We start from the raw sequence: 25,636 nt of genomic DNA, 5'->3' as shown, positions 1-25,636 counted from the left end.
GTTTTGGAGAGGTTAGGGGGGTAGACCAGGGTGTAGGTGATTGTCCCATAGGCAGTTAGACCAGGGCCCACCAAGTTGTCTTGGGATGGGCACACTAGTGGAGACCTGGATCAGTGGTGTCAGTCAATGCAGACATAATCGTAAGGATAGTGGTGCGGGGGGGGTAAACGGCTTGTCTTGGTTGTTGAAGGTAAATGCCGTCAGTCAGTGCCACTTCAAGATGGCCGCCCCAGGGTTGTAAGAGTGAGCAGTCCTCTTTTTGTATCAGTGGATAGAGGTTGTGCAGTCCTCTTTCTGTTGTTACAGACTGGATTTGTGCAGTCCTCTCTCCCTTATAGCTGATTGAGGGCAAGCTTGGTTGGGGTCCAGTTAGGGGACCTTGATTATTTCGAGGAGCAGTCCTCTTTCTATGGCTGCTGACCAGGGGCTGCCATTTTGAGATTTAACCTTGAATGTTTCGAGGAAACAGAAAGAGCAGTACTCTTCTATGGATGTTGTTTAGGGACTGCCATTTATAATTATAAATAATTATTCATTCCTTTATTCTTTTCTCTTTCTTTATAATTCGGTGGAATCACAGCGCACGATGCTAGAGAGGCTATTATATGCGCATAGGATGCCAACAGCCGATCTCCCCAGGGCTGCAGCGGGAAAAGAGATTCTGTCGGGAGGGCGGAGAGCACCCGCCAGTAGCCTGCTGGGCCCCAGGAGCGCGGGTGATACCGACGCAGGGGTCGGTTAGGGTCCGGATGCTGGGAGGCAAAACAGGAAACCAGGAGGGGTGGAGGTCGGGCGGGTCGCAGGAGTTCAGGCAGTCGGGTGACACAGTCTTAATTGTAGCGGTATGGGGGGCAGGGGGCCACCCTTACCTTGTTTCTCGTGGGATGAGGCTGTCGACACAAAGCTCCCTTCTCCCTCACGTACAGGATGTCGACTTCGGGGTCGGAGGGGCAGTCGGAGGCTCCGGTGACTCCCACAGTGTTGATACGAATCGGTGCGGGTCCTCGCCACGTCAGGGAAGCGGCTGCTTCCTGTCGGAGGGGCATATGGAGGGTCCGGCGACTCCCACAGCACAGAGCCCAGTCAAGCCGAATCCAAGCGGGTCCTCGCCACGTCTCCCCGTCGAGGAGATCCCGCGGTCCGGCTGATGGGCAGCAGCCCCACAGGAGGAGCAAGATCCAGTCCGACCGACACGGCCAAGTCCCCGGGTTTGAGAGGGCTGAGGTTCCGTGACGATTTTAACCCGTGTTTTCATCATTGTCGTAAACACATGATTTTGGTATCAGTGAACCGCAAATGATCCATTTAGTATATCCTGGTGTTTTCGCTATGCTACGAGCAAGAGCACTCCTGTTATGAACACATTTCTGATCTACCCGTGGCATCCATCTTAGAACACGGAAGCCATTTTGTATTCCTTGCCCTCACATAGTCAATGGACACGCAATGACCTCTTTTCATCTAAGGACACGTAGGCTTTAACCGGCGATTCACCTTGCGAGGGACACGTGCACCTTAGGCCAGCAACGCTGTGGCAGCATGACTCGGCAAGAACTGCCTCCCCAGCCTGAGGCCAGTCCTGCTATACTGGTTCTTGTGTTCGTTGGCCTGATCATGATTAGGCGGCCGAAGCTGGTAACCGTGCCCATTTACGACCCACAAACATCTCTTATCCTGTCTTTCTATCTTCTGTACCTGGCTCTGCTCCTTTCCTTCTGGGCCTTTATTAGGGGGAGGTAACGAAATTTACGATGAGGCGGTCCGGGTCTTGAATGAGAAATTGACATGGGATTATGATGGAATAGTGGGAACCCCTCATTCGTAATGTTTTGACATCAGATACTGTTGACGATTCCTGTGCAACGCCAAATATTTATTGTTCAAGACACGAATGTTTAGAACTGTGGTAACATGTAAAGAATTTGCCCCGAGCAGAATATTTAGTATTTAAGGAGTAACCCTCTTTGTACAAATTGAACAGGCTCCTAGACACTGCCCCTGTGCACTTTCTGTGACTTCTGTGTCCCTGCAGTAATAAACCTTTGGTCTTTGACGCCACCATCGAGAAGCCCGTGTTTCTGTTTGTTTGTGCACCGAGACAGGTTGAACTCCGGGGTCTTCGGGTGTTATCCCTGACACCTCTGGACAGAACCAAAAAGTCCAGAACTCCAATTGGCGCCCAACGTGGGGCGACGTCATTCGGTACCGGTCCAAAAGCCTGAAGAGTTCGAGGAGCTTCGTGTGAAGATTTCAGAGGGAGGCGCCCCACTTCATCGATCCCGGCATATCGCAAAAGTGGCCCGACGTTCTCTTCCACGAGGGTTCCCGTTCAGACGGCTGCAGTGGTCCGTTGCCTTGACCGTCGCCCTGTCTTGGACCCGAGGTGCAGTCCTCAGTACGGCGAGACGTGACGGGTTTCTCCTTGGTGACGTCTTCAGTGCCTCAGTTAAGTATTAAGTGGTTGATAGGTGGTTACTTCGTAAGGGTTGTTTCTGTTTTGCTAATCCTTTTAGTTCTTGGTTTGGTTCGGTTTCATAAGATTATCGCTGGTTATTCTGGTTACGATAATCATTCAGTTCAGTTCGGGTATCGATACATTTATCAGTTCTGGTAGGCCTAAGTTCTTGGTTCAAGTGCGCACCCTTTTGTTTGTATTTTGTCTGTTCTGTGTTCCGGATTATAAAATGGTAAGTCGGAAAAATTGTATGTTGTCTTGTTTTAGTTGCAACAGTGATTCCCAGTTGGAGGACTCGTGTTTGGTTCCTCCGATTGGAACTCCTCTTTATGATCTATATTGCAAATTTGGTGTGGGCCCTATCTCTTATAACGAGGTATGGATCCACTATACAGAGAAAGATGGTGTCCTTAGTTGGCCACTACATGGTAGTTTTGAACCTGAAGTTCTCGATAATCTAGAAAGAAGGTTGTTTAAGAAGAAAGCCCGGCCGGCAATGTTTGATTCTTTCCGTTATTGGCGAAAAGAATCTAAACAGAGAGAAATTAAAAAGTTGAAGAAAGAACAGAAAGAGCAAGAGTTGACTTTAGAACAGTCTGCTAAGCAGCTGCAACTCAACGAGTCTGAAAAAGCGATGGAGGTGGCCAATAGAGAGCGTAATTTAGCGATAGACAAGTGCTATCCTGCTTTGCCATCGAGTACGGCTAAGATAGTAGAGGACCCTGAAAAGGATCCCCTGTTATCTTACTTGTTACGATCACCCCCACCGTATGCACAGGGTGCTACGGCTCCACCTATACCGAATGTTCAATTACCGGTTGCTGGACAACCTGGTGTCCCTGTTCCCGCTCCCCTGAATCAAGTTCCTGTACCTCCTGTGGTCAATATTAATGTTCCTTTGACAGCCCCTCTTCCAGGGTTGCCGGCTTCTTTACCTATGCCTGTGTCGCTCACACCTGCTAGTTCACAAGCTATTTTGCCTGCTACTCCTACTGTTCCTGATCTATCTGTTCCAACTGCTACTCTATTTACTGCTTCTACTAATATTATGACTCCGCTTTCTGTTCGTCGGAGAATCACTGATTCTGTCTCTAATATTCTATCTCCCTTCTATAAAACTCTGATTAAGACTCCTACCTCTGACTCTGTGCAGAGACGTAGCCAGCTTCCCAGTACTGAAGAAAGAGGAATATTAGATTCCACTGCTCTTAGATGGGTTTCAAAAGTTGGAAGATATAATGTACAAGATGTATTAGATACATTTATGCAATGGAATGAACCGACACAACGATATGTGTTCGATGAAATGTGTTTCCTTCTACGTGAGGAATTGGAAGAGGATGACCCTGAATCAAATCTAGGAGAATTAATTAATGTTCAAAAAGAATTTGCTGCAGGTATGATAGTTGGACAAAATATAAAAGGAGCAATGGAACTGATTTTAAGTTATAGGAATGACCCATCCCTTCGTTCTCCGAGGGAGTTAGAGAAACATAGTACGAAACAAAGTCGTCAATATCCAATGAGAGAGGTTCCACCAATTTGGCGTGAAGCTGTGCAAGCTAATGCACCCCTTGGTATTGCAGCCGCTCCGGCCCAATTCCAGAGAGTATGGATACATATTCCATGGAAGCGAGCTGAAGTATTAGCAGTGAAACAGGCCTTGCCAGATCCGCGTAAAAATCCTGCAGGGTACTACAAAGAGTTGGCTCAAACAGTTGACGCTTGTGTATTGAATCTTGCTGACATAGATCTGCTATTTGGTAATGTAGTACCACAACCAATTTGGGCTAAAATTCGTAAAGAGAATCATCCAGTTGCCCTAGGTGGTGATTGGGCAGCTATAATTGCAGCGGATGGTCAACAAGTCGGTGGTTCTAAACCTGAACCCTTAATTGCTAATTTGCCCGGTAGAATAATCGATTTAATGAAAACCTTGATGCCAGCATTGCGCGTTAACTGGGACAAATTGTCCGCGTGCAAACAGAAGAAAGACGAAAGCGTCTCCGACTTTTTCACAAGATTCGAGGAGACTTTCGTGGATCATAGTGGTCAGGATATGAGCACAGAAGGAGGCCAGAGATTATTTGTTGATAAATTTGTGCACAATCTGTTGCCAGAACTTAGTGGTAAATTAAAGAATTCTGAAAGTGCGTGGGCTGTCTCTACGACTGCGCAAATACTTGCGACTGCCCAGTACTATGAAAATAGGGATAAAGAAGAGAAGGAAAAAACAGATAAAAAGACGAAAGATTTAAAAACTAAAGTACTTTTACAGCAAGCTTATCCGCCTCGCACGAATCAGACTAATATACAGCAAGGGCCATATCAAAGAACGGATTATAATTTTCAAAGGCCACAATACCAATGGAATCAATGTGCTTATTGCAAAATGGAAGGTCATTACAAAAATGAGTGTCCTGTTCGAACGCAAAATAATACTGCGGCTGCTCAGAGAGGTCGTGGTAGTTCTATGCAAAATTCTAGAGGTCGAGGAAGAGGTGCTATGCCTCCGCAGACGAGTGATCGCCCTTCTAATTATTTCGACCAGCGAAATGGACAATCTGCCCAACAGAATAGGTCTCCACAGTATCATGTTGAAGACTATTATGAAGCTAGTGAGGAAGGTCAGCAAAGTGAGTACTAGGACAGCCATGGACAAAGAGAGGGAGTAGTATCAGTTCCAGTAGATCAGAGTGGGCCTTATGTCGCAGTAGCAACATCAGGTATAGTCGAACCATTTCTGTTGGATACTGGTGCAGCAAAAAGTTCTATCATACATGCGAAACTCCCTGGCGCACCTTTGTCTGGCTCAACAAATGTTTCAGTAGGTTTTTCGGGCGCCCCTGTTCATAACCCTGTTTCTGGTCCTTTGTCTATTTCTGTTGGACCCTGTCAATTGAAAGCACCCCTGATTTTGACGACAGGTTGTAACGAAAATCTGCTTGGTTTAGACTTGTTAAAACGCCTATATGCGACATTATACTGTTCTCCAGAAGGAGTACAGCTTACGTTGGGTAAAAGAATAATCTCTCCGATGTACTTGTCGATGGATGCGCTCCCACCAGAGCTGCGTTCACTCCCTGATACTCTTTGGGCGACTGGTCCTAATGATGTAGGTCTATTGGAAATTCCACCCTATATAGTAACTTTGAAAGCAAATGTCAAACTTCCACGAATTCCACAATACAGAATCTCTAGTGAAGGTGAGCGTGCGCTCCTACTGATAGTGCAAGATCTGATTAAGAAAGACGTTATAGAAGAAACTAGAGGTAATGTCTGTAATAGTCCTGTACTGCCTATTTTGAAACGAACTGACCCTACAAAACCTCCAGTATATAGGTTTGTAATTGATCTCAGAGAGGTTAATAAAATTGTGATTCCACAGTTTCCTGTGGTTCCAGACATTACTGCATTGTCAACGTTGATTCCTGCTACAGCAGCATGGTTTTCGGTTGTCGACTTGAAAAATGCCTTTTTCAGCATTCCGATAGCCGAAGAAAGCAGAGATATCTTCGGTTTCTCTCTAGGAGGACGAAGCTTCAGGTTTAAACGCGCTCCACAAGGCTATTGTGAAAGCCCATCCATTTACAGTCAAGCATTAAAAAGCCAGTTAGATTCCTTCGTACTTCCTCCTGGTTCTGCTTTAATACAATATGTTGATGATCTTCTAGTGGCTGCTGATGACAAGGAAACTTGCAAAACAGCTACGATTTCTTTATTGCATCATTTGTCAAATTTGAATCACAAGGTGTCACCTTCAAAAATGCAATACTGCTGCCAAGAAGTGACCTACCTAGGTCATCTCTTGTCAAAGGAGGGAAGGAAGTTGACCCCAGAGAGAATAAAGGCAATTACACAGATGAATGTTCCTAGCACGCAGAGAGAAGTACGTGCCTTTTTAGGTATTACCTCATATTGTAGGCAATGGATCCCAAATTTTTCTCTTTTGGCAAAACCATTGGTAGCCTTGACTGGGAAAGGTGTTCCGAGTCCGGTACCATGGTCTGCTGAATGTCAGCAGAGTTTTTCTGAGTTACGAAATGCACTGTGTTCAGCACCTGTATTGGGTACACCCGACTACAGTAAGCCATTCACGCTCTATGTCCACGAGAGAGAAGGTTGTGCATTGAGTGTTTTGACACAGAAATTTGGCGATAAACAACGCCCTTGTGCGTATTTTTCATCAACGTTAGATCCGGTAGCCAGAGCATTGCCTAGTTGTTTGAGAGCTACAGCCGCAGCTGCAGGTCCATTCGACAATCTGCTGGTTTAGTAATGAACAACATGCTAGTGGTTATGGTTCCTCATGCTGTGGATACACTCATGAACCGAACCAAGACGCAGCACCTCACCAGTGCTAGATTATCAGGTTATGAACTGACACTGTTAGCTAGTCACATTCAGATCAAGAGATGCAATGTATTGAATCCAGCAACATTGTTGCCGACTAGCCAAGAGTCGAGTGATTCCGAACCACACGACTGTTATTTTAAAACTGAGGAAGAAACAAAAGGACGAATTGATTTAAAAGACACTCCATTATCAGATCCAGATGGCACGCTGTATGTTGACGGGTCTTGCTTCAAATTGGAGAATGGTGATGTGACTGCTGCTTATGCAGTAACGACCTTGAGTACGATTGTGGAGACTGCAAGAGTGAGTCAGAATTCTGCCCAGGCTGCAGAATTGATCGCGCTAACAAGAGCGTGCGTTTTAGCTAAGGGAAAGAGAGTGAATGTGTTCACAGATAGTCAGTACGCGTTCGGCGTGGCCCATAGTTTTGGCCGCTTGTGGAAAGAGAGAGGTTTCATTACATCCCATGGGACTAAGATTCAACATGGCCAGCTAGTTAATGACTTGTTGGAATCTCTAACCTTGCCGACTGAAGTTGCGATTGTGAAATGCAGTGCTCATAAAGCAATCACGGATGATGTTGGTCGTGGGAATGCTTTTGCCGATGAGACTGCAAAACAGACAGCTAGAAATATGATGAGTACGATGTATGTTGCAACGTCTGCAAGATGGATTTCTGAGTCTGGAATGTGTGAAGACACAGTGGAAAGCGTAAAAGAAATTCAGAAAGAGGCGACTGAGGAGGAAAAACTTGCATGGAGAGAGAGCACGGGTAAATTGGACTCGAGTGGGTGTTGGATTGACTTGTCGGAACAACAGCGTTGGATGTTGCCTGATGCGTATGTGCTTGCAGTAGTGACGATGGCACATGGAGCAGCGCACATCAGTTCAAAAGGGATTTGTAAGAGGTTGGCTCCGGTCTGGAAGAATGATGGGATTAGTAAGTGTGCAGAGAGAGTGGTGAGAAATTGTATGGTATGCTTGATGCATAATCCTGGCAAGGGAATCCCCACACCTGCAGGTCACTTCGCTCCTCCTTCCTGCCCCTTCGAAGTGATCCAGCTAGACTTCATTCACATGGATCGTTGTAATAATCTGAAATACGTCCTAGTGGTAGTTTGTGCTTTCTCCAGATGGATCGAAGCATACCCGCTAAAGGACAATACTGCCTTATCCACTGCCAAAATTCTTCTTAAAGAATACTTCCCCAGATACGGAATGCCACGGATTGTATGGTCAGATAACGGAAGTGAGTTCGTAGGGAAAGTTATGCAGAGTGTGTGTGCCGGCCTAGGGATTAGACAGAAGTTTCATAGTGCGAATCATCCCCAGTCCGCGGGTTTAGTCGAGGGTTACAATGGCACCCTTAAACTGAAACTTGCTAAGATACAAGCATCCACGGGTTTGTCCTGGCCAGACGCATTGCCTTTGGCTTTGCTATCAACAAGAGCAACTGTACATTCTAGAGTAGGGCTTAGTCCATATGAAATAGTTTTTGGTCGTCCTGCAAATGTTTGGGGGGTACCTAGACCAAAAGAATTCAAGCAGCTGGAATACCCAATGTTAATTGATTACCTTTTCGACTTGACTGCTAAATTGAGTCTTATTCACCAACAGGTTTTCGATGCATTGCCAAAGCCACCGGAGAGTCCAGGCCATCAGCTGAAACCAGGTGACCAGGTGGTCATTAGAAATTTTGCAAGAACGAAAAATCTTCAGCCCAGATTCATTGGCCCTTTTCAAGTCTTACTAGCAACGAGAACTGCTATTCGTGTGGTCGGAAGGAAGAACTGGATCCATACGACACATGTCAAACGTGTGCCTCTGCCACTTCCTTACGACAACTGGGTAAAGAAAGGAATCAGTGCCTCTGAAGCAGAACAAATACCCAGGTTCATACCTTTCAGCGATGCAGAACTGATCACTGATTCACCAAATTCTGGCTCTCCTCCTGAAACTGCTCTTTTGAACCCTGAACATTTGTCATCCGCACCCAACGAACATTTGCCATCTGCACCAAAAAAACATTTGTCATCTGAAAACGTGAACATTACACTGTTTCCAGATCAGACAGCTCCTGCAAAACTGAGATACAACTTGCGACCTCGCAATATGGACCAATAAAGCAGGAAACTGCCTATTTTCAGATCTGAATTTTCTATACATTGCCTCCAGCCAGGAAGTTTGCTATTATTTTGTTGTTTTAAATTTTGCCTTGCCGTCTGGGTAGCCGTAGGGTCGTGGCTGTGTGCCTAGTTGAATCTGCGGGGGTCAGACACAAGGTCGATCTTTCTGTTAGTTCTGGGAACTCCCAGGGCTGATAGAGGCATTTTCATCTACGTACACATCATCAGTGGTCGCGAACGGTCGTAGAAGATGGAGCTTCCTGAGCTGCAAAGAAAGAATGTAATTTATGTTCGCAGAAATAGACTGTACCGAATACTTCACAGCAAATGCTTTCTAATGCAATGTGCAGTTACGTTTTTAATCGTTTTGATAACGTTGGTGGGTGGAATCATCTTTGGTGTGCATTTGATTTTCATGCCGGTAACTACAGTACCTCCCCTTGATCCTACTACTTCTACGGTTTCTTCTATGCATTCTTTTCACTCATTTCCTGAACACGAACAAGCTCGACGCTCAGAATTTATTAACAATACATTTGTACAGCTCTTGCATCAACACCAACTGGTAGTTAATACTACAGACTGCTGGGTGTGCGGCTTGATACCTCACACTATGGATAAAGGCATTCCCTATCTAGTCTTGCCTTTTAGCTACAATGGATCATTTCAGGCCTTTCAGACCATTTTTTCATATGCCCTTGAGACCTATCCTCCGCGTCCACCACGGTCCACTAAATACAACTCAGCCAACAAAGCTTTAGTCCAGGGAATTATTGACATGATTAAAGACGTCAATAATACTCCATCTTACCCTAGAGATGAATTACGGGTGTATTTGAGTTGGAACTCTACAGAGTATCGCCTTAGTTTGGGAGAAAGCAAGCGTAAAAGCTCCACTTCAGTTTGGGTCGTACCTCACCGAGGTCAAGTCTGTTTGCAAGGAAATGGGAGAAATCCAAGAGCTCAGCTAGGGAGGAGTGAGTGCGTTGAGACTTACGTATTTCCGTCTAACTCCTCCCCTGCCTTCCTGACTGCTAGGGGTACCTACTTCATCTGTCAGGACAGAGCGTATACATGGCTGCCTGCTGACTTCTCAGGTTCATGTTATATTGCTCGATTGTTACCTCCGACATACACTGCTTCCTCTGATTATCACAAGACCAGAGTAGCAAGAGGTGTCTTCAGCAAGGAAGATACCGCTGGTCAGGAAGCTGGAGACTTCTTCAAAGGTTTCCTTCCGTTTTGGGGGCCTATGGCCAATAGTAGAAATCTACGTCAACTAACACGGGTAGTTGAATCTACTATTACAGAAACGGCTGGTGCCCTTAGTAACTTAACAGCTGAGCTTCAGGCGGATCGTCTCATGACGTTGCAGAACCGAATGGTTCTAGACGTAATACTTGCAGATCGAGGTGGGGTATGCAGAATGATCCAATCGAGCTGCTGTGTCTTTATTCCAAATAATGCTCCAACAGTCTATGAAGCGATCTCTAAGCTACACAAGATTTCCGACTCTATACATGTAGATAAGGGAAACTGGTCCTTCATGGAGTGGTTTTGGACTCTGGTATCAGCGTGGGGATGGAAGGTTCTGATGGTCATTGGCGCCATCCTAGTATTTCTGTTCTCGTGCTGTCTTATTATCCAATGTGGTCCCGCTCTGTGTAGTCTCTGTGCTGCAACCTGTTTCAGAAAACCACCTGCATTAGGAGAAAAGGCACGAGACAGGATGATGATGCAACAACATGTCACTGACCTAATGAGCATAGAGTTAGATTCAGACATAGACTGAGTAATTGCCTATGTAAGGGCAAAAGGAGGGTCTGAGGTTCCGTGACGATTTTAACCCGTGTTTTCATCATTGTCGTAAACACATGATTTTGGTATCAGTGAACCGCAAATGATCCATTTAGTATATCCTGGTGTTTTCGCTATGCTACGAGCAAGAGCACTCCTGTTATGAACACATTTCTGATCTACCCGTGGCATCCATCTTAGAACACGGAAGCCATTTTGTATTCCTTGCCCTCACATAGTCAATGGACACGCAATGACCTCTTTTCATCTAAGGACACGTAGGCTTTAACCGGCGATTCACCTTGCGAGGGACACGTGCACCTTAGGCCAGCAACGCTGTGGCAGCATGACTCGGCAAGAACTGCCTCCCCAGCCTGAGGCCAGTCCTGCTATACTGGTTCTTGTGTTCGTTGGCCTGATCATGATTAGGCGGCCGAAGCTGGTAACCGTGCCCATTTACGACCCACAAACATCTCTTATCCTGTCTTTCTATCTTCTGTACCTGGCTCTGCTCCTTTCCTTCTGGGCCTTTATTAGGGGGAGGTAACGAAATTTACGATGAGGCGGTCCGGGTCTTGAATGAGAAATTGACATGGGATTATGATGGAATAGTGGGAACCCCTCATTCGTAATGTTTTGACATCAGATACTGTTGACGATTCCTGTGCAACGCCAAATATTTATTGTTCAAGACACGAATGTTTAGAACTGTGGTAACATGTAAAGAATTTGCCCCGAGCAGAATATTTAGTATTTAAGGAGTAACCCTCTTTGTACAAATTGAACAGGCTCCTAGACACTGCCCCTGTGCAGTTTCTGTGACTTCTGTGTCCCTGCAGTAATAAACCTTTGGTCTTTGACGCCACCATCGAGAAGCCCGTGTTTCTGTTTGTTTGTGCACCGAGACAGGTTGAACTCCGGGGTCTTCGGGTGTTATCCCTGACACCTCTGGACAGAACCAAAAAGTCCAGAACTCCAGGGCAGCAGACGACGCTCGAGGAGTCCGGAGCTCAGGCGCTCGGGAACTACACCGTGGGGGTCCGTAGATTCCGGTGCGGAGGTAGGTTAATAATCCTTATGTTGAGCGGAAAGTTTCGATTGATCGATGGGCTCTGTAACAGATTACATGATTTGTGTGGCTTCAGGCTGTATTCTGTGTTGTGGGGAATCAATCCAAATCGTGGGCATACCTCGCCAGTCCCATTGCAGGGACCACCGCCGCAGAATCGCTCCCCTCCGCCGCCGCAAAGCCACACCAGCGGCCGCAGCGGGAGGGGGGCGTTCGGGACAGGACAGGACTTCAATCCCCAGATGCCCTAGCGGCGGAGTACGCCGCCACACCTCATTCTTGCGCCAGGAGGTGCTTCAAAAGGAGGCCAGCCCCGGTGGAGCGGGGGAATCAATCTAAATCGTGGGCATACCTCGCCAGTCCCATTGCAGGGACCACCGCCGCAGAATCGCTCCCCTCCGCCGCCGCAAAGCCACACCAGCGGCTGCAGCGGGAGGGGGGCGTTCTGGACAGGACAGGACTTCAATCCCCAGATGCCCTAGCGGCGGAGTACGCCGCCACACCTCATTCCTGCGCCAGGAGGCGCTTCAAAAGGAGGCCAGCCCCCGTGTCGCGGGATCGTGCGCGTATCGGCGCCGGGAGAAGCCCGGGACAAGGGCGGGACCATCTAAGGCCATCACAGGCCAGAAGAGGACGGGCCGGGCCACCCCCCCTGGTCGTACTACAAAAGGAGGTAAAGAGCCCGGTCTATTATTCCTATTATTCCTAGGCACACTCCGGTCCTTTCGAAGGGAAATCATATCGTGACTTGTGACATTCTTAGATTCTTCTTCTAGGTGTTTGTTGTTGTTTCCGTGCTAATTACATCATGACATGCAAGGGGGTGCGCACAAATCCCATTCTCAAGAGGGACTTGGCCAAGGGGACATTGGATCACTACTTAAATAAGGCAACATCACCCATTGTCCAGCAAATAGTGAGAACAGAACGACGACTGTCTACAGATTACACCTTCAGTGAGCAATCTTCCTCACAGACAGTTGCCGTAGCACAAAACTCATCACTGCTGGAGGAACTCAATAATTTATGTAAAACCAAGTATGCTGCTGTCGAATCTAGAATCGAGCAACTTAGTGCTTCTATCCGCTCTACAATCATTAAAAGTCCCCAGTCTAGTGCATTACCCCAACCAAATGAAAGACTGCTGGGTACTCCCCTTTGTCTACCTGTTAAAGGTAACACAAAATCCATAATGTCTCCCCAGGAGTTCTCTGGTAAAAGAAAACGAGATGTGGACAAACACACGGGGACCCAAGCAAAACAGCAAAAACTGGACTTAAGCCCTCCACTCCCTACTACCTTTACCCCTAAAACATGTAAGGATTCCGGGAAACGGCTGACTTCTGCATCCTCTACCCGGCCAACTCTTTTGGCCCAGATAGAAACTATGATCAATTCCATAATATCCCCCTTGATAGAAAGAATGAATAATCTAGGGGATAGGATTGCGGGCATAGAGGAAATGACTAAAGTTAACTCGCTACTCTTAAAAAGTATGGCAGGCCCCAACCAAATACAGTCTTTTCCCGCTACTGTAGTGCCCTCAACATCTCCACAAAGTAATATTGACCAAAATCAACCAGCAGCCTCACACATGTTACCCTCAAACACCCTGAAAGTATCCGCAAAATCTACAATAGCACAGAGCTCTTCCCCCAGAATAGGGCTGAATAAAGAATCCATACCCCATAAAGGGTCACTTCCTAATCTAGGGAATATGTCACGAAAACCTAATCACATACAATTACCACCGGAGGCTGTCCCGTTTGTGTGCATCCTCTCGGGGGTGCCAGCACTTACAAACGGAAAATCCGAAAGACAACAGGACCTAAGAAATAAGGTGGTTTTTTGGCTAACAAAAAACAGACCCCTGCCACCAGATATTGATGGAAGAATACGATCTGTTAGAAGGGTGGGCTGGCTAGGTCCCCTTCGAAAAGACATTCCTGGCGACCTGGTATTAATATATTTTAGAAATAATAATGTTGTCCCATATCTTCAAACCTGGCAGCCACAAATAGGAGATGGTCCTATACACACCTGGGAACTATCTGACTTTTATCCCAGAGCATCACTCCTCCCCCAATCAAGACCAAACGAAGTGAGAAACTTTCCAACGGGCAGAAATGGCCCCGGGGTGAGGGGCGATAATATCCAGACTTTGATTTGACTTACTTCGTAACGAACTCAATGATTAGCTGATTTGCTCCAAAGATTTAATGCTATATTAATATAATGTTATTTATTGCGAAATGAAATGTAATGGTGTATATACATGTAATGTTGCTTTTATGATTTTATATTTCAAAATCGAATAAAGCTAATCGAACCGAATCGGTGTTGTGCTGTTAACTTTGGGAAGGGATCTCTTGGCCATGCCTGTGATGTTGTGACCAGGCCGGGAGTCAGCAGATCTGTGTTGAACAGCCTGATCTATAGCAGGTGCAATGGCCACTACATTGCACCGAGAGGCTTGTATCTACTGATAAAATTATGAAGATTACAATGTGTGGAAAATTGCTTTTTGCTCTTTCCTAACTGCTGATATAGTTTGAAACATTTGTACAGTTTATTTGAAGGTCCTTATTGCATTTTGTTATGTTACAAATGTGTTTTAATAATACAGCCTTTTCCTGAGTTTCACACCTTCTTTAGCACAGCAAGATTGTAACACATTTCCCATTACAAAATCCCTCACTTTGCAGTCAGAGCAAACGATAACAAGATAAAGACACATTTTAAAGGCCTCTCTATTTCTTATTCACCAGAACTCCAGCATGGCTATTTTTGCCTAACATGTATTTGTCAACACTTTAACTACTAGGGAACCTCTACAATCCCTTTTTACTTATGTAATTTTTTTACAGTGTACTATGAATTAACTTGTAAGAAATCTGTGAGGTACTCAGCATTGTTATCTCAAAGTATGTTATGAAGTTTTGTGGTTACACTGAATAAGCAGCTACCTATGACAGTATCATATGACATCTCTTTATTAATGTCATAACTGCATTTTCACAATTGATTTATTAACACACTTTCTTTCTCAAATTGATTGAAAATGCACCATTTGTACACTCTTTTTTAAAAAAAATGGGGAGTGGGGCGGGGAGAACCCCCCCGTCTGAGCTTGTATCAGTATGGCTCGCTCGCTCATCACAGGGCTCTCATTATGAACTTTTACGCTGCACCACTTTCAGATGTCACCAGCCGCCACTGTTACTTATTATAAGAATTGTTGTAGTTTTGCTTAAAAGATGAATCTGTTGATTTGTGAATCCTTTAGTTTACTACGAATAACAGAGCTAGATACTTAGAACATACTCATTAGGTCTCTAATTAGTTTATTTAGTCATTTGTGAGGGGCAGCATATAATAGCAGAAAATAAAAAACAGTAATAGCTACACAAAGCCACATCTTAGCCCAGTATGCTGCAGAAATACATACATTGTGCAATAAACAATATAAATATCCTTGCATGCTGAACATACAGTACCTGCTGGGATGCATGACACACCATCATCTGATAAAGTATATCCATCGGCACACCAACACTCACGAATGGTAGTTGTGTCACGGCAGAATTGTTCACATTGGCCATTATCATAAAGGCACTTTAAAGTCATATTAAGTGCTGAAAATACATTAAAAACTTATGATGAGAGAGATTACGTCATTAAGAGTATACGTAAAGCATTGAAACTAAAAACATATTACTGAACAAGTGTTTCTTGGAACATAAACAAATCTCCATTCTATCACACAAGTGGGGAACAGAACAGCTATTAAAACATTGGAATATTGAACGTGTCATTGAAAACAATGGAGTTCTCCGGGCTTCTAGTGGTCGGTAGGAGCCCTGAGCATCAACATTCCAATATTTCACAAACGTCTCACAGAGCCCGCGGGGATTTTAACCTCCTTGCGCTCCGTGAGGCCTTTGTTCTACAAATTAGAACATTCTGCCCTCTAATGGCGAATGTTCTAATAGCATTAGAGCCCTCTGTACTGGGCTCCACAGGTCATTAAAGGCCCGCTTCCTTGTTAAAGGCCCTTGCCTCTGGCTCGGCCCTTTAACGCTGTAGCAGGCCTTAATAGCCAACAGAGCCTGTTAGGGAAGGCTCTAAGGCTATATTAAAACATTGAAATGTCGGAAGCTACATTGAAAACAATGAAGTGGTTGAGGGCTAATAATGGTCTGTATAAGCCTTCTCCTCAATCATTCCAATGTTTGCATTTCTGTATCTCCTTTTCTAACTTGGAACATTCTACCCTCAGTGGGTGGAATGTCTAAATAACCTTAAAGCCCTTCTGCCTTGGGCTTTAATGGTTGTTAAAGGCCTTTTCCCACATTACAGGCCTTAGTCTGCAGCTCGGGCCTATAACTTGGGGTTAGCCCCTTGTCAACATGCCAAAAGGCCTTATTGATTTAATCTGGGGATCTTGAGCATATCGTACATATCAGGAAATGCGCAAGGATTCTTAGAGCTCCGGAAAAATAGCATTTTGCCAGTTGAAGTGCTCCCCACAAACTGAAAACATTGGGTAGTCAAGTAATTTCACAGGACTAATATGTTGCAATATAACAGCTTAGCCTTACCTCATATCAATATAGTGCTTGTCATAGCCATAGCATTGCCCCAGTATTTCAAGAATGAGTGCTATTTGATCAATTCCTTTCTCATAAAGTGATCAAGGGAAAATTGGGGTGACCAAACGTGAGAGTTTCTAAAATAGTACAAGCAAAAAGGGGGGGTTGCTGAACTGTTCCTCATAAAGAGAAAGGGAAAATATAAAATTGTTAGCTGGCGTGACCAGAGGTGTTGATGTGGCACCTCAGGGCATCCATTTTGTTGGACGTGTTTGCCTCACACACCCAGAAGGGTGTCATGCTTCATCATCGGCGTTTGCTCCTCGTCGGGGAGGCGGTGCAATCCCCGACGGGCTCACCTCAAAGAGGGGCTCTTTCGCGGAGATCTTTTTGTCCAACAGCCTTATGGTGAAGTGGGGGTGTGTGGGCAAGGTGGTATAGTGCTTATGATAGGGCAGTTAAAATGTAGCAAGGGGTACCGGAATTGACTTTATTCTGGGGGTCCCCTGGCTGCAATTAAAAGGTGGGGCTAGCTCGCTAGGTGTCAACAGGCTAATTCAAGTGATCCTAGAGGAGACTAGAAGTGGAAGTGGTCGACATGTTTCTCGCAGAGGGGATAATCACCCGCGATTCATCAGGACCTTTACAAAAAGTGAGAAAAGGGAAAAACTTAAAAACAATCACTACATGCTAGTGTCATGTGTTGTGTATGTTACCTCAGTGGAAATTCTCCTATGCCTATGTATAGAGAGAAGAGATAAGAACACAATGGTTAAGACATAATTTTCATTAAACAAAAAGCACAAAGGTCACGTTTTTGCCAGCGTTTGAAAGAAGTAGTGGCATGCTGGCGGTGTTGTGAACTATATTACACAGCCACTGCATGCCTGGAAAGTGGAGTGAGCAACGTGCGTGGTCAGGTGCACACAACCACTATAGACGTGAATAGATCTATGGCGTGAAGGAGTGAAAATAAAATTAAAATAAAACCAACGTTAAAAATTGCAGCATACTTGGAGCGATGTGGGGCTCATCCATAGTTATTTCAAGGTACAGTGCTTGTAGTAGAGGCACCTATAGAACGTTAACTATATTGTGGCTTGGCTGTAAACAGGCAATCATTCAATTCACTCAGATTCCATCCGCGCTGCGGAGGTATCGCATCCGTGCAAGCCCTTCTTACCTAATAGTCAAAGACTAATTGCCACATGAGGGGTCGGCGGGGCTGAACATCAGGGATGAGCCCAAAGTAGCTAGAGGGAAACAAAAATTGTGGCGCCTTCAGGGTTAAGAAATACGAACACTGGAGTGTTCGTCGATCAAGGCATGAACTATCCTTCCCTATCCTGGAGCGCTGTCACTCACCTCTAATCGCCAGTGTCCGCGTGGGGAGACCTACCCTTCACCGCCGAGCTCGAGTAGATGTATGAGTTCGGCGGTCGGTGTATTTTATCATGGTAGCTGGCCCGGCGTGCGGGGACGTGGCGCCGCCCACTCAACATGATCACGTGGTTATAGCCGATATTGAGGCGGCCATATTATAGTGGTGGATGTGTGCTGTTTGCTGGGGCTATCGAGCATCACTGTTTGATGATACAAGGGCCTCAATGTATGTGCGCTTTGAAAAATAGCCGAAATGGGGGAGGGAAAATTAAATAATTAGAGGCAATAAAATGTTCCCCGTGTTGTGCTGTTCGGGTAACTTTCCTTCCAGCCGGCCCTATTGACATCCAGATTATAGCGGCCATGATGTAATGGTGCAAGTGGCGGCAGGAGTGGTGTGGTGGGCACGGCCAAGTCGCTCGTGGTGAGTAGACAACGGCGAGAGTGGTGTCTAGCTAGTTATGCGGACCCCTGGTGTAGTGGTAGAAGGCAACTGCACGTATATTGTGAAAATGGGCCAGAGAGGAGTGGTATAGTGCAATCACGCAGAGTGTCACTGTTACACTCAATTTGTGGCCGTGTGGGATGTATACAAAGGCAAGAGCAAAAGATGGTAGGGAGTAGCCCATAGACACCGATTGTACACTAGACAGTTTATAGTGAGTGCCAGGGAATATCTTCATTAAGGCCCTGTTTATCTGTAGACAATCGGTGTACCCATCTTTGCTCTTTGCGGAAGAGGGCATTTTTCGGGCAATGTGGGCTGGATTCCAGAACCACCCACTTCATAGAGTCTTCATTGCGGTACAAAATCCAGGCTTCAAAACAAAATTGGCTGAACTAAATAAGGAAATGGCAGAACATAAAGAATACCTGATGAACCAGAAGGTAGCTAAACTTCAAAAGGACATAAAGAAGTTTTCAAAGGAAAAAGTTTACCCCTACCTACGGGATGATTATGTCCCCCCAGGCACAAGCTACAATTCAGACTCCAGCGCGAATTCCTCGAGAAGGGGTTCCAACAGTGGTTCTGACAGTAGCGGGGAAAATAATCCTGCACAGATGCCTCCTAGGGCTAAAAGAGGGAGGGGACGGGGACAACACAACTACTCCAATTATCCAAACCAAGGACAACCAGCTGGTCCCCTTGTTTGGCAATACCCACAATTCCCCCACTTTCAACCCCCCTTTGCACCACAATATCCTCCATTCTATCCCCCTCAAAACCCTACACACCCTCCTTTTTTTAGGCAGAGGTTGGGGCAGAGGGCGAGGGCGAAAAAGAGGGAACTTGCCAGAAAAGAGAGTTCAGTGGGAAGACACACGCCCCCAAGGGATGGACACGAGGACCACGACCAGATCAGGACCAAAATGAGCCTGGTGGTTAACCTATCTGACCGTTCCCTGACAGAGAGAGAGGAAGAAGTCTTACAGAAAGGCCTGGGCTTTGTACCCACTCCTAAAATAGATGCATTCCAACAAACAAGGGAACTGAAATCGTTTTTCAGAAAAATAAGGTTAAGAACTTTTTTTGAAGGAAAGCCCTGTGAAACTATTGAAGACTCAGGACTACGAAATCCTTCAACCTTCACACCCAATAACGGAATGGTGCCTAACGAGGTCTTGACATTCGAACAAGCTGTTCTTAAAGATATCAACAAACTAGATCGGCAAACAACCAACTCCAACATCTCTAAGATTGAGATGGCAAGGTTGAAATCTTTGGCCGATGACCCCTTGATTACGATCAAGCAGGCGGATAAAGGGGGAGCCACAGTTTTAATGAATACTGTGGATTATGAACTAGAGTGTACCAGACAACTCAACGACCAAAGATACTATACACCCATCCCTTCTGATCCAACGACACGCCTACAGACTATGATCACAAGCTTAGTCACAAGCGCGGAGAGTGAACAATGGATCACCAGCAAGGAGGCAGATTTTCTTATAAAAAAGGACCCACGGGTACCATATTTTTATATACTGCCCAAGATCCATAAAGTGACCAGACCAGTACCAGGGAGACCTATCGTCTCAGGGATAGACTCCGTCCTGGAACCACTCTCCCAGTTCTGTGACCATTTCCTACAACCCCTTGTGAAAAGCATTCCCTCATATATCCAAGATACTACGGATGTACTACGTATCCTGGACACTATACAGGACATAGGAGAGGTTGATTTTCTGATTACCCTAGATGTTGAAGCCCTCTACACCAACATCCCTCAGAGGGCCACTCTAGAGGTAATTGAGGAGAGACTGGGCCTAGAAATGTGGGACTCTAACACCCCACAGACCTTCATAATGGAATGTGCCACCCTAGCCCTTACCGAAAATTACTTCGAGTATAGTGGCAAGTACTACCACCAGACCCAAGGTACTTCCATGGGTAGTACCTTTGCCCCTTCGGTGGCCTGTTTGTATATGGCTTATTTTGAGGGATTACATATACATCATGAGTCTAACCCTTTCCAGGACAACATTAAAATGTGGCGACGTTTTATAGACGACATCCTGATCCTATGGAAGGGTACTCCTGCCACTCATGCAGCTTTCCTTGAATGGATCAACACGCTGAACCCTCACTTACATTTCACTATGACTTCCTCACCCAAAGAGATTGCCTTCCTTGATTTGACAATTAAACTGGAAGACGGGGCTATAAGTACTACAATGTATAGAAAACCCACAGACCGCAATAGCCTCTTACACTATCAGAGCCACCATCCCAGGGCCTTACGCACCAACTTGCCTTTTGGTCAATTTCTGCGGATAAGGCGCAACTGTAGTGATGTTTTGGACTACAAGAAGGAGTCCTCAGTCCTCTCGAGGAATCTACTGGATAGGGGGTACCCTAAAAGTGATGTCCTAAAAGCGAGAAAACGGGCCAGGAATAACAATCGAGAAGCACTTCTTGATCGTCAGGAACGAACCACGGTTGAAAATCAACCTATCACCTGTGTGACCACTTTTACCCCACTATCCAATAAAATCAGGAATACTATTAAACATCACTGGGGGATTCTCAACACTGGAGATATGACCCTGGAAGAACCAAGGTTTGCCTTCAAGAGGTCGCAAAACTTAAAAGATATCCTAATCAACACCAGGCCCAAAATCATTAGGAAAGAGACTCAGCGAACCTTGTGGCATCTACCTCCCGTGACGGGCCACTACCCGTGCGGCAATTGTGCGGTATGCAAATACACCATGACACTCAAGACCATACAACTTTCTGCAACATTCAAATGGGAGCTCAGGCACCACACGAATTGCAACACATCACACTGCATTTATATGCTAATGTGCCCATGTGGTTTGCAATACATCGGGATGACAACCCGCCCGGTCAAGACCCGTATCATCGAACATCGTAGCAATTTTCGTTGCAAGAAGACCCACACAAAAATGTGTAAACACTATGTTGATTCCGACCACAATGAAGACTCTATGAAGTGGGTGGTTCTGGAATCCAGCCCACATTGCCCGAAAAATGCCCTCTTCCGCAAAGAGCAAAGATGGGTACACCGATTGTCTACAGATAAACAGGGCCTTAATGAAGATATTCCCTGGCACTCACTATAAACTGTCTAGTGTACAATCGGTGTCTATGGGCTACTCCCTACCATCTTTTGCTCTTGCCTTTGTATACATCCCACACGGCCACAAATTGAGTGTAACAGTGACACTCTGCGTGATTGCACTATACCACTCCTCTCTGGCCCATTTTCACAATATACGTGCAGTTGCCTTCTACCACTACACCAGGGGTCCGCATAACTAGCTAGACACCACTCTCGCCGTTGTCTACTCACCACGAGCGACTTGGCCGTGCCCACCACACCACTCCTGCCGCCACTTGCACCATTACATCATGGCCGCTATAATCTGGATGTCAATAGGGCCGGCTGGAAGGAAAGTTACCCGAACAGCACAACACGGGGAACATTTTATTGCCTCTAATTATTTAATTTTCCCTCCCCCCATTTCGGCTATTTTTCAAAGCGCACATACATTGAGGCCCCTGTATCATCAAACAGTGATGCTCGATAGCCCCAGCAAACAGCACACATCCACCACTATAATATGGCCGCCTCAATATCGGCTATAACCACGTGATCATGTTGAGTGGGCGGCGCCACGTCCCCGCACGCCGGGCCAGCTACCATGATAAAATACACCGACCGCCGAACTCATACATCTACTCGAGCTCGGCGGTGAAGGGTAGGTCTCCCCACGCGGACACTGGCGATTAGAGGTGAGTGACAGCGCTCCAGGATAGGGAAGGATAGTTCATGCCTTGATCGACGAACACTCCAGTGTTCGTATTTCTTAACCCTGAAGGCGCCACAATTTTTGTTTCCCTCTAGCTACTTTGGGCTCATCCCTGATGTTCAGCCCCGCCGACCCCTCATGTGGCAATTAGTCTTTGACTATTAGGTAAGAAGGGCTTGCACGGATGCGATACCTCCGCAGCGCGGATGGAATCTGAGTGAATTGAATGATTGCCTGTTTACAGCCAAGCCACAATATAGTTAACGTTCTATAGGTGCCTCTACTACAAGCACTGTACCTTGAAATAACTATGGATGAGCCCCACATCGCTCCAAGTATGCTGCAATTTTTAACGTTGGTTTTATTTTAATTTTATTTTCACTCCTTCACGCCATAGATCTATTCACGTCTATAGTGGTTGTGTGCACCTGACCACGCACGTTGCTCACTCCACTTTCCAGGCATGCAGTGGCTGTGTAATATAGTTCACAACACCGCCAGCATGCCACTACTTCTTTCAAACGCTGGCAAAAACGTGACCTTTGTGCTTTTTGTTTAATGAAAATTATGTCTTAACCATTGTGTTCTTATCTCTTCTCTCTATACATAGGCATAGGAGAATTTCCACTGAGGTAACATACACAACACATGACACTAGCATGTAGTGATTGTTTTTAAGTTTTTCCCTTTTCTCACTTTTTGTAAAGGTCCTGATGAATCGCGGGTGATTATCCCCTCTGCGAGAAACATGTCGACCACTTCCACTTCTAGTCTCCTCTAGGATCACTTGAATTAGCCTGTTGACACCTAGCGAGCTAGCCCCACCTTTTAATTGCAGCCAGGGGACCCCCAGAATAAAGTCAATTCCGGTACCCCTTGCTACATTTTAACTGCCCTATCATAAGCACTATACCACCTTGCCCACACACCCCCACTTCACCATAAGGCTGTTGGACAAAAAGATCTCCGCGAAAGAGCCCCTCTTTGAGGTGAGCCCGTCGGGGATTGCACCGCCTCCCCGACGAGGAGCAAACGCCGATGATGAAGCATGACACCCTTCTGGGTGTGTGAGGCAAACACGTCCAACAAAATGGATGCCCTGAGGTGCCACATCAACACCTCTGGTCACGCCAGCTAACAATTTTATATTTTCCCTTTCTCTTTATGAGGAACAGTTCAGCAACCCCCCCTTTTTGCTTGTACAGTTCTAGACACGGACACAAGCTGTTACTGGACCTCCCACCCTTCTGTGTGGTTAATAGTGTCCGCTTGATCGATTGATCGCTTACCCTACCTCCCTTCCTGTTGATAAAAAGTTTCTAAAATAGGACATGACCAGAAGTAAAAAGGTAATAAATGAAGAAGTGAAATCTGACCAACAAAGTGATGATGAGTCAGTGGAGGATAGTGGGTGAAAGTGAGTACAAGACAAACCCATTAAATTTACATTCTTCCTAGAATATCAGGAGCACAGTAAATCTTTTAACCTTAAAGAGGGGCAAGTACAAATCTATGGCAGGACCCGGAGGCGATGATTAGGCTTATCTCTCTTCACTTTATTCACATAAAGTTACTCCAGTAGCCATTTTAAGTATGTAGATATCGTTAACATTTTTTATCAAAAACTACAACTCCCATGAACCTTAGGGAGTGACATCATTGTAACATCACCAATGGCATAACAGTCCATCATAGAATATCCAGTGTCATCCTTCTAGATTCCTCCTTCTTCGCTGCACCAGCAGCATGAGATAATTGTTTATTCTTTTCTTTGTTTAGAGATTGATGCGAGTGCCACGCGGCTTAGGCTCCATGGCCGCTCAGACTTTCGTTAATTGCTTAATTGCTTGTGTCTTTTACTTGCCACAGGAGCCCTCACTCCTATACGGCTGCTCTGACAAGGCTCGTCCACCGTGCGTTCTTCCGAACGGCAGGGGCCTGACTTATCGTCCCTGTGCAGCGCCTCCTTCTCACCCATCCCCGTTGGCTGGAACAGTCAGCTTCTGCCTTTGAAGCTGACATATTGATCCAGCAGTTACTGACATCGCAGAAGGGCTGGTGAGGAGGGTGTGAGCGTCTGTAAGGGATATTGACCCACGCGAGTGCAGCTTCAAGTTAAAACTGCTTAATTAGTTGCACTCGCGTACGATTACTTATTTTCTTACGAGCTGGTGCCTGAAGGGATCGCCACCCTGTGGGTTAAGGCAAACTTCCTAGGATTAGAAGGGACAACCGAGGCACTTTACCTCATAGAGTATTTAGGGGGTAGTCCCTACAGTAGTTGGTGCAACCAATACACATTGTCTTTCAGATGCAATATCCCTCATTGAAGTGGAAATATTTTCCCTTACTATAAAAATAATCTCATGAAATACGAGGAGGTTGGAGATTATGCAGAAGAGGTGTAGGTTACTTACCTTCCTATTGACGATCAATTTTGTGAGGTTATGGATGCACCCATTCCGAGGGTGGTGACGCAGGTGGTGGCCCCCCTGGAGAAATTGGCGGCATTCCAGGCACAGTGTCAGCAACCCCTCAAGGCAAGGGAAGACCTTCATGGGCCCCTAGCCCCTTAACCTCCTGGACAGGCGGCTAAACCACCTTGTGCCCCTCTCCAGAATGTAGAAAAGCGCAAATGCGCGGACGACCCAGGCGATGATCTGGAAACCTTCTGTCACCTTAAAAAGGCCTTTCTAGATGCCCAACCCATCTTGGAACCCCAGACACCAAGGCCCTCTGGGGTGACCCCGATTTCACGGCCACGGACGGACTTAGGGGATGGGGACGATTCTCCCAACAATTCTGACAGGGAGGGGGCTGGCTCTAGGCCATGGTGCCCGACTCCTAGTTCCTTTGGCGGGTCGAACCTTCGGGCAGACACTGATTTGACCGCCCAGGAGGATTTGTTAAATCCCGATGACCTCCTACACTCTAGGTCAACAGAATGGTGTCCGGCTCTAAAGGTGGTAAACTACATGTCAAGTCGCCTTAGGAAGCCTTTGGATAAGGAAGTAAGGGACTGTCTCAAGCCAGAATGTCCCCGCCCTGCCTTGGAGTGGAAAGTAGCCACAACGCCAGAGATTAGCCCCAAAATGGTAACCTTTCTTGCAAAGTTTGTGCGCGAACCCAAGAAAGAGATTGATCGCTCCTGGCGTTCATGTCAGGAAAAACTCCTGGATATCGCCGGGCCCCTGGCTAAAATAGTGGATATGGCGGAAGACGCCAAAGCCTCAGGCTCCCTAGTATCCCCAGACATTCTATCCAACTGGGCGCAACGGGCAATAATTTTTCTGGGGAATGCAAACTGCACGATATCCACTGAGAGGTGCAGTTAACTCCTGATAAAAATTGACCTCAAACTAGGGGAGCTATCCACTTTGGAGGCAGGGGTGGTTGTCCAGGGGAACTTGTTGGGGGACCCCTTTATAAAGGAATTGGGCACATTCATGAACACGTACATCTCCTTAGACATGGCCCAATCCTCAACTAAGAGAATATTTACACCCTGTGTTTTTGTCTCAGCCGGATGAGGTAGGGGCGCTCATCCGGCCACCCATTTCAAACAGCATCCAAGGGTGGT

At 46.1% G+C, this 25,636-nt stretch overlaps 1 protein-coding gene across 1 annotated transcript in view; it reads right to left on the bottom strand.

The window, feature by feature from the left end:
• Positions 1–25,636, bottom strand: part of LOC144773822 (coagulation factor VII-like) — a 225,467-nt gene that overhangs the window by 124,365 nt on the left and 75,466 nt on the right. The window contains 1 exon segment of the mRNA XM_078658918.1: positions 15,301–15,438. Within this exon segment, the coding sequence (XP_078515044.1) occupies positions 15,301–15,438 (138 nt within the window).

This window comes from Lissotriton helveticus, chromosome 8, assembly GCF_964261635.1.
Source record: "Lissotriton helveticus chromosome 8, aLisHel1.1, whole genome shotgun sequence".
Lineage (NCBI taxonomy): Eukaryota > Metazoa > Chordata > Amphibia > Caudata > Salamandridae > Lissotriton > Lissotriton helveticus.
Note: the sequence above shows the minus strand (reverse complement) of the source record. Positions and strands in the feature narration are given on the sequence as shown.